Source organism: Pelobates fuscus, chromosome 11 (genome assembly GCF_036172605.1).
Source record: "Pelobates fuscus isolate aPelFus1 chromosome 11, aPelFus1.pri, whole genome shotgun sequence".
Taxonomy (NCBI): domain Eukaryota; kingdom Metazoa; phylum Chordata; class Amphibia; order Anura; family Pelobatidae; genus Pelobates; species Pelobates fuscus.
In genome coordinates, this window is record NC_086327.1 from 91,111,897 (window position 1) to 91,124,553 (window position 12,657).

At 40.3% G+C, this 12,657-nt stretch overlaps 1 protein-coding gene across 1 annotated transcript in view; it reads left to right on the top strand.

Annotated features, from left to right (window-relative positions):
- The window catches only part of DNAJC11 (DnaJ heat shock protein family (Hsp40) member C11), a 165,424-nt gene that overhangs the window by 62,608 nt on the left and 90,159 nt on the right, over positions 1-12,657 (top strand). Inside the window, exon 3 of the mRNA XM_063437098.1 lies at positions 2,880-2,953. Within this exon, the coding sequence (XP_063293168.1) occupies positions 2,880-2,953 (74 nt within the window). The remainder of the gene's footprint in view (positions 1-2,879; positions 2,954-12,657) is intronic.

Below are 12,657 nucleotides of genomic sequence, written 5' to 3' on the forward strand. Positions count from 1 at the left end.
CATGCGGAGGCTGGAGACGCTGGATTTGTTACCACAATAAATGTTTGCGTACTTCATAAAAATTATAATCTTATTAAATAATTATTTTGGCTGTGTTGAAATTTAATTGAACAGTTAAAAAATATCATAAAACAAAGTAGGAACTATCGTGCATTTGGCAATTACCTTTGGTTTACTGAAGATGGAGATTCAGGAGCTGAGAAAAGATGGCAGCAAATGTAATGGGGAGCTGCAGGTAAGTATAACTCACTTCTGCTTTAACTCCTGGCTGCTGCATACTAGGCAGGGTCTCACTATTGGTGACCGTTGCAAAATATGCAGAGAAACCCCAATATGACACAGACTCTTTATGAAAAGATGGACTGATGTTTGTGCATGTTCTTTCTGCATTATATCGACAAGTCAAACAAATTGACTGTATTTTGTGAGAATGTTCATTCACAACCTTTTTATATTTTGTATTAAAATATAAAGACTTATGTTGATGACTGTTATATCCTCTTTGTAACGGACCGTTTCAGCAGACAAGGGGTTAAAATCCGTTTAGGCGATATGCCCCTTTCTGAGAGACAGGCACAGCTACTGCAGAACACCAAACTCCCGAACTGGATACAAAATAGCACTCCAAACTGGAACCTCACGAATAGCTGCTAGCAGACGAACAGGAAAAGCAGACATCAGCTTACACTCCTAGCAATCGATCTCCAACAGCATACAGTGAATCCCCCCAAGAACGAGACAAGGCTCCGTGTTGAGGGTCAAGCAGTGGTCTCAGGTCTGGAACACCCAGCCTGCTTTTTATTACAGTTGTGCACATACAGGACACACCCAGGGGGAGGCATAAAACAACCAATCAAGTAACAGTACAACCCACACATCCCCTCCCTCAGATAAGAAATTAACATAATTATTACATACAGTAAAAATACAGTTTCCACACATACTCGGTAACTTTAAAACCATACATCACATTCACATAAAAATACATATCCACAATCAATCCATTCAGGGGAACAACATATTAAAAAATGGCATGAATCAGACCAGGGGTTCAAAAGTTAGTAAAGTATCTTTTAAAACCCCTGTCAGCATGGCTAAATCTGTCTCACACAGATTTTACAGAGGCCTCTATCCTGGAGACAATGGGGGGAAGTAATCCAATTATCCAGGGATAGAGGCAGACTCCATTGAGCACATGGTTACACAAAGACAGTAAAACACTTTAAAATACATAAAGTTACTTTTTATACATAACACACAGACATGTAACATATCCCCAGATAGCTGGGATCTGAACGCACAAAACTACCAAATAGCGCACAGATCCTATTCACACAGTTCAATTGCCATGGAGCTAAAGTCTTTCCCATAGTCTTTCATTATATGAATAGGCTCCATGGCATAGCTATCTGGGGGTATCACCGCTCACACAGGGCAAGTACCGAATGGCCCCACTGTGTTTAAAGGGCCAGAATGAGTGACATGCACTCTGTTAGGGCCGAATACGTTTTTTTAAAAGGGCCCAATCTCCCAGGGACCATAATCACATGGCAAGAGGCTGGCAAGCAGTCCTCTCCAGGCCCAAGTGGCGAAGGGTACTTCGTCACACTCTTTATGTTGTAGAAGATATCAAAACAAAAAAAACTAAATTTCATCCAAAACTTGTAGAAACGCAGAAACTTTTAACTTGTTATGCAGTTCCGTTGGATTTGATCGGTAGTTTGAATGTTAACACACTTCGTTTGGCAGGATCCCAAACAGTAAGCCAGTTGCAAATCTGCATTGTCTGTTTCAGTAGATACCTGTCCTTGCTTCACTGGAAAGCATGTGTTAAACAGTTTTATGCATCACAAAAAAAGATGATGTTGAACTGGCACTGTAGCACAAAGGTGAAAAGCTCAGCGAGGGATGAATAAATACTGCAAGAGAGATCAGTCTGTGCCATACCTGCTTAAAGTTCATGCGTCAACTCCGAGCTCCCCATTAGCCAATTAATAAAATCCAGTCTCTGTCACATAAATACATTCCCTTACTTCATGTACAAACGCATGGATCCCTGTACAGCCATAACAGAAATGTGTTTGGAGATGTTCATCATGTGTTTAAATAGGCCTTGTTGGAAAGAGACAACACTATAAATTACCCTTCTTTTTCACTCTATTGTGTCTGCCTCAGTGGAAATCATTTTGTTTATTTCTTTGTTTTTAGCTTTATACTTATTTTGTTCTTCTTGATGATGCATAATCTTTTTAGGTTTCAATGCTTACTTTTGATATTTTCAATCCCTTTTGGACCCTCTCAGCCTCTTTCTATTCTACTGTTCTCTAAGTCAATCATTCCTTCTAGCCATCTTTCTCCCAATGGCTTACTTAGACCCTCGTGACTATGCCTATTGACACATTCACTTTTTGCTTGTCCATTGACCTCATCTGTGTGTGGGTAGTTAAGGGTTGAACCGCAAAAGAAAAAAATAAGTAACTGCCTTAAACAGCCTATATATGAGAAATGGAAATAGCGCAACATGGTTTTCTGAAAAATTGTCAGATATGTGTAAAAATGAATTTATATATTGTTTTTAAGAGGAACCCAGCTAATTTATTAAGAAATGTCAATCACGGACTGAAAGAGAAGATAAGTTTAAGAAAGGGAAGAATTTCTGATCATAGTTTTGGTTTTCGATAGAAACAGATTAGAATTGTCTTAAGCACATTAGACTAATCAAGAGACGTGTAGTTAAGTACATCTGTACTTGGTAAGTAAAGGCATACAATAATACAATTGAATGATATAGGTAATAAATGGGGAGCTGTTTTTTGTTACGCTTGTAAACCCCAGTCTACATGTCTTATAGTTGTTGTACACTTTTTTTTTGTCTCCAGTTCTTAGTGACCCACAAGCAAGAGCCATCTATGATATATATGGGAAGAAAGGACTGGACATGGAAGGATGGGAGGTAAGGATAGTTTGACGTGAATAATATTGGGTTATTTTATGGGAAATGTATGGAAACAAAATAAATTAAATAACTAATGGAAAATAGCTTATTTGCAATGGATGTCTCTCTTTGTTTCCTTTTTAAGCATTATTGATGTTCTGAAAGTCATATCACTATTGCTAGAAATGCAACATTCCCTGACTAAGACATTCTTTCTAAATTGGATGATTACTATATGGGCTCATCCTTCTATGATCTATTGTTGGAATGTTAGAACCTGACTTGACTGACGGGGTTATTAACTAAAGTGTGAATTAATTCAAAGTGAATTTAACATTTTAGCCATAGCCCAGCTGAAAGCATAACTGAATCTTTCTAATTCAACGATTTTGACCTTTAAATCTGAAATTTCTCTTTGAATTCTTACTTTATTAAATCATCCTGTAACCCTTCTTATTGTCTTATGTCCTTTCTCCAGAATTCCCAGTAATTGTATGGATAATGTCTAATTGTGTTTGATGCCTTCTTTTTACCTCTAGATTTTATGACCTTTGTTTCTTCTGTTTCAGTCATTTCATCTCTGCTAAAAGGCTTTGTATAGGCTACACACATCACGCATGCCATGTAACAGGGGCATACAAATTTTGTTCGAAGCATGCTTTGTTAATGGAGCTTCTTCCAGTTTTCTAAATTTTCATGAAAATGTTGTAGTTATTTTGTGTCTTTTTGAAACCGACCCTAAACACCAATGAAACGTTTTCTAGGGGGTGACATAAAAAAACAACAAAAAACTGAGAAATAGGATGTTTTATCACATGGGTTTAGAATACATGAAATCTGTAGATTTCCACAAAGGTCTTTAACGTAGTCGACTTACACAATGTTTTTGTTTGTTTGTGTGTGTGTTCATATCCTTAGCTCAAATAGGTATGGTATCCCCAAAAAAACGAACAAAAACAAAAAATAAAATAAAATAAAATATAGAAAGTAGTACTACAGTACAACATTACACTTATATAATATATCCACCAAATAACGGGTGTCTTCAGCAGGAACATTGCAAATACTAGAACTGTAAATGGATAACATAGGTGAAGTCAGTCAGAAAATTATTTTATAGCCTCTTATACCACAGATAACTCTCCCTGTGTGCAGGGAGAGTTCTCCATGTGCATAAATGTATTAACATAATGATTACACATTGTACCAGCTGAACAAGAGCAAGAGACACAGGATGTCGCTTGCGTTTTACTATAATTTTTTGCTTCTACAAAATATATATTCAAAATCCATTGCAGCTTTCCTCCGTTCCTCTGCCTTTTGTATTCCCCAAAATAAAACCCAATACAGGTAGAAGTGCTGCGGTTTTGGAATTTTTGTATAATGCCAGAGTCTATTAATGTGTATTAAGCTGTCTAATCACTGTTCTGTTGCATAGACTGGTACAGTGAAGGCTGGTTTGGGACTCATTATTCCTTTTATAAAGTGCCAGGCTTGTTAGCAATGTTTTAATGATGCAAAGTTTTTATTCTCTCTTTGGAAGGGGAAAGTAAAAGTTCTGCTGAGACAAAAAAAAGATAGAGGTCTACTGAAAGCCCTACAAGATGAGTAAAATCAGAAATACAATTTATAGAGCTTACTTTGAGAAATCCGTGAGCTACTAGGGTTTAAGGACTAATGGTTATTAGACATGTATGAGCATATGAACACGTATTTCTTCTGTAACTCTTTGTAGTTGAGATTTCTGTTGGTAGTGGGGAGGGGATGTGGGGGGGGGGGGGGGGTGAGAGGCAGTCCCCCCCCACTAGCTAAAATAATGTGCTAAGGATACAGAAGAAATTTGTGCTACTTGATATTACTTATAGCTGTAATCACTAAAAAAAAAAAAGCAAATTACATAATAACATTAGATTAAATCAACAGTGTTTTAGTGCCTGCAGTGCTAAATTGTAAATAGGTCCATTCATATAGGTGTCAAGTTATATTGACCTGGAAGATGTACTTCACTATTTCACTGTGAACTGTGTGAATGATAGAAGTATTATCTAACAAATTATAAATGTGACAAAAGTTAGGAACCATGCAAATTCATTGTAAGATCTTAAAGGAACATGATAGGGTCAGGAACACAAACCTGTATTCCTTACCCTACAGTGTTAAAACCACCATCTAGCCCCCCTTCCACCCTCTTACTCTCCTAAATATTGTAAAATCATAACTTTGTTCCAGTCTGCTGCTGGCTTTGCCCCTGATCTGCCTGCCTGGCTGTCATCAGAAGTTATGATTTGAGCCAATCACAATGCTTTCACATAAGAAAACATTGGATTGGTTTAGACTGTCAAGGAGGCAGATCTGGGGCAGAGCCAGCACAAGCCAAAGATCAATGTACCATGAAATGGGTTTTCTTATAAATTGTGATTTTAATTTTTTATTTTTTTTTTCCTGCTAAAGTGAAGTGTGGGGCAGTCATGTTTCACTGATACACCTCTGTGGTACTGCTGTATATTGTGGTGATTTTTAGTAAATGATTACAAAGTAACATTCCACATCCTCACAAACCTTGGAGTCATGCTGCACAGACAGAAAAATTATCATAACTTCTACAGCCAGCTGTTGTGGTTGTAACATTAGGAATACCCTGGCATTGTTCCCCAATAATAGGGCAAATCATTTTACAACAATTGATTACAACAATCTCCACCAGGCACCGGGGCTTTTAAAAAAATAAATAAATAAATAAATGTTTAGCTGTATTAGGACTTCTACTGACCTGGGTGCAGATCCTGCTACTTGTTGATTGGCTGAGCGCATCATCTGACCGCTCTCCACCAAAGAATTAGTGTCTGTTCATTGAAACATGCCAGAACTCTAGTTCCGGGGTGGTTTATGACGCCACTGCGATGCTGCCAGGGGTGGAGCTGTGCAAGTTATGCTGCACATAAACATTCTTGGCACCATGATCACTGCAAAACGCTAAAGTGAACTTCTGTAAAGTAAAATATCCATCATAGTAAAATGCTTTATGTTTACTGTTTATTCACTAGGCATTGGTCGTTGTATTAATAAGATAAGGTTGATCAAGGTATATACCCCACAGGCTTTGTTTAACTTTTATGTGGGAAGAAACATTGAAATTATAATCTTTCTACAAGTAGAAGTCTCAGATCTATAATAAAATGTGTTAAAGGAACACTATACAAATATGTATTCCTAACGCTATAGAGCCCTAGTAAACTAAACGGTGACTAGGGCCCCTTGTAAATTCTTTATATTACAGAAATCACAATATTTACAAGATAAGATCAAAAATAACCTGGAAATTTAAATTCATAGAACCTGCAGCCATTGCAAGCTCTTTTAGGATATGCCCCCGATGAATATATACATAAAAATGCATGCATGTATACATTGTGGTATATCTACTAAATAGTGATTTTCTTCCTCTTCCCCCTTCCCACCACCCATTTGTGCAGTGGCATGTCCGTTTAATATGACAATGACAGAATTTAATCCCACAGTCCATAAAGTGTTTCTTCATTGTAAATTCTGCCAATATTTATAGAAATTTCCATTTCAGAAAACCACATTTAGAGTGAAGCGAAACAGAGAAAAAATGTCTGTCAGAAAAAGCTTCAGATTGATAAATTAATTTTCATTGCCGAATAAATTATACATTTTCAAAAAATGGAGAGGGTGCCTGCAACAGATGAAAAATCTCGCCACATTTGGCGAAAACCAAATGCGCCAAAATATCCTGAATATTAGATAAGTGTCTGTGATACATCTCAAACATTATCTTCATAATTTATTTTGAACAGCTATATTTTCCTGCACGCAAAGTAAGAATTAGTTCTGTCTTCACAAAACTACAAAATTAAGGCATTGAAGAAAATAGTCTTCGGTGTTTTTCCACAAACTATATCTAGTAGAGAGTATCAAAGCCAATATATTTGAATTTTAATGTAATAAGAATGTAGGGTTGCAGCTTTGTAAATGTGCAGTTCTCTGTTTAAAATGACACATCAGTTCCAGCACCAACATAATCTATAGGACCACTTCAGTCACAATTACAACCTCATCTAAATGAAGTGATGCCAGGAGGCCCCCAGGTACTCTCTTACCTTAGTGGGTAAAGTGTTCTTAAACGGCTTACCCCAAAAAAGCCTCCTCCAGTGCTGGATTTCCAGTGCCCTCTGTGGCATCCAGCTTCTGAAACGGAGGGTCAGGAAGCACGGAATTCCACCTGGCAATGCTGATTGGCTAGAGCTGGGGGTAGGCATCCTTCGGCACTCCAGATGTTTTTGACTACATCCCCCATAGTGCTCTAACACTCACAATGCTGGCAAAGCATCATGGGAGGTGTAGTCCAAAACATCTGTAGTGCCGAAGGTGGCCTATGCCTGGGCTAGAGCAATCAACTGACACTCTAAGCCAATCAGTATCTCACCATTCACTCCCTCTTTTCACGAAGCAAAATCTTCATTAGATGTATTCTAAGTATGTACTCCACTAAGCCAATAACAATTCAATCTGAGCTGCTGACATCACTCTGCCCATTAGCTAGTCAGTGTACCCCTTCCTTTTATCATGGCTTTGAAATATTATACAGATTATAAGAGGACAGTGATTTGTTGTGGGGTAGAGTCAAGTCAGAATCCCGGCTCTCACCAATCTCTCATTGACTGAGCAGAGTATGTACTCAGAATACGTCAATTAAAAAAGGTTCTTGTTAATAATTTTTTTTTTTTTTTTAAAAACCCTAACTCTAGAGAGACTTCCTTATCAAAAAGGTATGCACAGACTTAGCCACTGACAGTACTGAATGATGATAACCTGCATTAGAATGACAGAACTCCCAGAAAGGCATATAGTAAGGATAGCACTACCTGTACGTTCTTTGGCTGTCTGCCGCCAGGTCTTCTGGCATGAGGGGGCGTGGCTAAGGAGGCAGGCTTATGGTGCAGTATTCTGCCAAACATTTATTTATCTTGTGCAAAAACTAAAGGTTTGAGCATGCAAAAAATACAGCATATTAATGAGGCCAAAATATATCAAATGCATTAAAATTTGTATGGGCGCTCGGAGTCTCCTTTTAAGTTAAGTTGGTGCAAATAGTATTCCTTTAAAGGGACACTCCAGGCACCCAGACCACTTCTTCCCATTGGAGTGGTCTGGATGCCAACTCCCACTACCCTTAACCCTGCAAGTGTAATTATTGCAGTTTTTTATAAACTGCAATAATTACCTTGCAGGGTTAACTCCACCTCTAGTGGCTGTCTACTAGACAGCCACTAGAGGAAACTTCCTGACTCATAGCAAATATTTTCTTTGCTAGAGCGTCGCTGGACGTCCTCACGCTGTGTGAGGACCTCCAGCGTCGCTCAATTCCCCATAGGAAAGCATTGAAAATATTTTTCAATGCTTTCCTATAGGGAATGCTAATGCGCATTAGGTCTCCTCGGCCGGTGGGCGGGATCAGTCCAGCCCGACGGAGTCAGAAGGAGGAGCGGCGCGGAGGAGCAAGCAGTGACCCCTTCAGCAACTGGGGATTTGGGGGTGGGAGGGAGAGGGAACCTGCAGTGCCAGGAACACAGATTGTTTTCCTGGCACTGGAGTTTTCCTTTAAGTGGTCGATTACCTTCTTCTACTTTAATCATCATTGTATTAGTAGTTATTAAAATAATTTCAATAATTGTTGCTAAGTAACTATTTAGTTTGGCCAAATAATTATTAACTAAATTTTAGTAAAGACTATTATTTATCAACTTCGTAAAAAGCATGTTGTTTAGCAGGCCTGTGGGATCTATAAAGCAGAATATGTGTGTACTTGGTCTTCTAGTAAATTAATTAAATGGATTAATAAAGGAAGTGTTCATTGTGGTACGATATCGAAAGGCAAAAATGAAAACTATTTATTTTGAAGAGAATTGGTGCAATCTAGTCATGTCACTGGGGTTTCCCAGAGTACATACATATTCATTTTGTGCCTTTAAACTAGGCCACACATTACCCAAGTATCTTCATCCAGCTATCGCTACGCTTTTACTGCCTTGTATTTCCTGCTAAGACCTACAGCCTATACATCAGGCTTAATGTGTTGCCTGCACAGCCAAGATATAGACACCAGGTAGTCCTCCAAGGAATTTTATCTCCCATGATGCTTTGCCAACCTAAACTCTCACTCCTAAAGCTGGAGAGCTACCCGTTTGCTGTTCCTGGTAGGACTACTACCTGGTAGAGACTAATATAAGGGTATACTCAATATGATCACAAATTCTTTTTAACCCATCTGTTTTTTTTTTTTTTTGCGGGGGGGGGGGGGGGGGGGTTTAGACCAAATCGGGATAAGTATTATATATACTTGGCAAAAAAAGAGGTTTGAAGTATACTTGTTATGATATAAAAAACATAACTAAAGTTAATTGCATAGCATATATGTTTTTTTGTTTCAATAAAATTTAAATATGTCCCCTCACCTGTCAATCAGTTGGCAGCATAGACTTCTGTACTAACACCTGATTTTTCTGCTGACATTGAGATACTGCGGAGAGCAGGAGAACCCTCCTACAGGCAGCTTTCCTGTTCTCAGTCAGATATATTCTATTCTAATGTCACTCCATTCCAATGCTGATGTGCTAGCTGAGAAGCCAGTGTGCAATCGTCATGAGAGGATCTCCCAGATTAGGGAAGTATTTCCCAAGAAGGTCCAGTTACATAGTAATCTAGTCCATCGAGTTCAACCTTTATGCTGTTGATCCAAAACAAGACAAAACAAATTGATGGCCGATTGTGCCACAAAACGTGAACACATTTCTTGACTCTATAATGACAGTCAGGACTTGAGCTGAAAGCTGCAGCTTTTGCAAGCTAATTTTAGATATAGCACCAAATGTATGCATGTTTTCATTGGGGTATATCTACTAATTTGTTACCAATTTTTTTTCCCATTGGAGTGTTCTTTTTGTAATATATCCTTGAATATTACTATGTCTTTACGAAAATGAAATCCAGACTTTGTACATTGTTGCCTAGTTTATACCGGATTCTTGGGGATCGTGACCACAAATGACTCTTTACCTGGTTTCCCATCAGAACAACTAAGCCCATCCGTACCTCTAATATAACCTTTTGCCTAGGTAGTTCTCACTTCCTCTATCGAGCCAGAAATAATTTCTTTAAGTCTGGCGTGTGCTATATTTTACTGCTACCCACACTCCTTGTCCTTTTGGTTTTTGTGAGCACTCCTCTGCTTGGCTAACTGAGAATTCTCGGTGGGTGCTGCAGGAATGAGAAAGTATCTCGAAGATTTCTGAGGTTGCTTGTACCCCTCCAGCTTGTGGATGAAACTTCCTAGAAGTAACGAGTTCTCTTGGACCATGAACACTCAGATGAAAATGTATTTATCAATAAGCGTACATTTCATCATCATCTTTACATATGTTATAAACAAAATAGCTGTGCCAAACAACGCATTTTTAAGTGGGGGGAGGGAGGGAGAGGGCGGGCGGCACACAATGTTGTAGTACATCACTGAGCTTTGATTGAAGTTATGACTGCTAGACTTTCACCTTGCAGTGAGCCCTTCAACATGTGTCTCAAATTTGTAAATCATGTTAGATTTTGAGCAGTTCAAATCAGAGAGCAAGCACTTTTTTTCCTTCTGGCATGTCACAAAGACTGTCACAGATAACGTAATTTAGAGAGATTAATTTTATCCTATAAAGGTTAAACTCTTGCAACGTTATACAACAAATCTTGGGCATGTTGCAATGAGCCATTCTTGTCTTTTTCACAGAATTTAATCGTCATACCAAAAGGCCTTTATTTGACTGTCTTTTACAAATTAAGAATTAAGTTGTCTTTCCTTGAGTTTGTTCTTTGAGAACTTGCTGAGATGTACTTTGCCATTTTACATGTAACTTTGTTAATTGTATACAAATTAATGAGCAGAAATCTTCTCTTCTTTGGATGTTTTTCAGTGTTCTTGTTTTAGGAAATACCGTCTATCGATGTGGTATTTTGTTTGATATATTTTTGCTGTCTTACATAATGCTTTTAACCTGAGCTTAGCAATCTCATGCTTGTGATTTTCCTCTGCCCCAGGCTCTCCCCGCTTCTCCTCTGCCCCACATGCAGATGCGCAGCCCCATATGCAGATGTGTGCATGCGGGGACACACACACACACGCTGACATACATGCAGATACACAGATACAAACACATACACTGATACACCTACAAACAGTGCCACACATGCAAATAAACGGACACACATATAGTTGCTCACACAAACTGATGTACACACTGCCACACATACAGATATAGATCACAGATATAGGCACACAGATACACACATATAGATGTACACAGGGCCGGACTGGGGATACAAAGCAGCCCTGGAAAAAAATCAATGCTAGCCCCATAAGTAACTACGCCATGTATTGTCACATGTAATACGTATGGCTATGTGTTGCCACCCGAGATGATTGAGTAATATATATATATATATATATATATATATATATATATATATATATATATATATATATATATATATATATATATATTTTATGTGTGTATATTACTCAATCATCTGGGTTGGCAAGACATGCATACATATGCATATATGCCTTACATATTATTGGTATGTGTGTATATATATATCTCTATCTCTCTAATATGGTGGGGATGGGGGACTGTGAGGTGGATAGGTGTCCTGTAAGCTGGGTGGGGGGACTGTGAGGTGGGTAGGGGAACTGTGAGTGGGTAGAGGGGCTATATGGTGGGTAGGGGGACTGTTAGGTGGGTAGGGGGACTGTTAGGTGGGTAGGGGGACTGTTAGGTGGGTAGGGGGACTGTTAGGTGGGTAGGGGGACTGTGAGGTAGGTGGGGGGCTGTATAGTGGGTAGGGGGGCTGTATAGTGGGTAGGGGGATGTGAGGTGAGTAGGGGGCTCTATAGTGGGTAGGGGGTGGTGAGGTGAGAGGGGGGCTGTGAGGTGGGTAGGGAGCAGTATAGTGGGTAGGGGGCTGTGAGGTGGGTAGGGGGGCTGTAAAGTGGGTAGGGGGCTGTGAGGTAGGTAGGGGGGCTGTGAGGTAGGTAGGGGGGCTGTGAGGTAGGTAGGGGGGCTGTGATGTGGGTAGGGGGCTGTGATGTGGGTAGGGGGCTGTGATGTGGGTAGGGAGGCAGTATAGTGGGTAGGGGGGCTGTGAGGTGGGAAGGGGGGCAGTATAGTGGGTAGTGGGGCTGTGAGGTGGGAAGGGGGGCTGTGAGGTGGGAAGGGGGGCTGTGAGGTGGGAAGGGGGGCTGTGAGGTGGGAAGGGGGGCTGTGAGGTGGGAAGGGGGGCTGTGAGGTGGGAAGGGAGGCAGTATAGTGGGTAGGGGGGCTGTGAGGTGGGAAGGGGGGCTATGAGGTGGGTAGGGGGGCTGTGAGGTGGGTAGGGGGGCTGTGAGGTGGGAAGGGGGGCTGTGAGGTGGGTAGGGGGGCTGTGAGGTGGGTAGGGGGGCTATGAGGTGGGTAGGGGGGCCGTATAGTGGGTAGGGGGATGTGAGGTGAGTAGGGGGCTGTATAGTGGGAGGGGGCCTGTATAGTGGGTAGGGGGGTGGTGAGGTGAGAGGGGGGCTGTGAGGTGGGTAGGGGGCAGTATAGTGGGTAGGGGGGCTGTGAGGTGGGTAGGGGGCTATGAGGTGGGTAGGGGGGCTATGAGGTGGGTAGGGGGGCTAT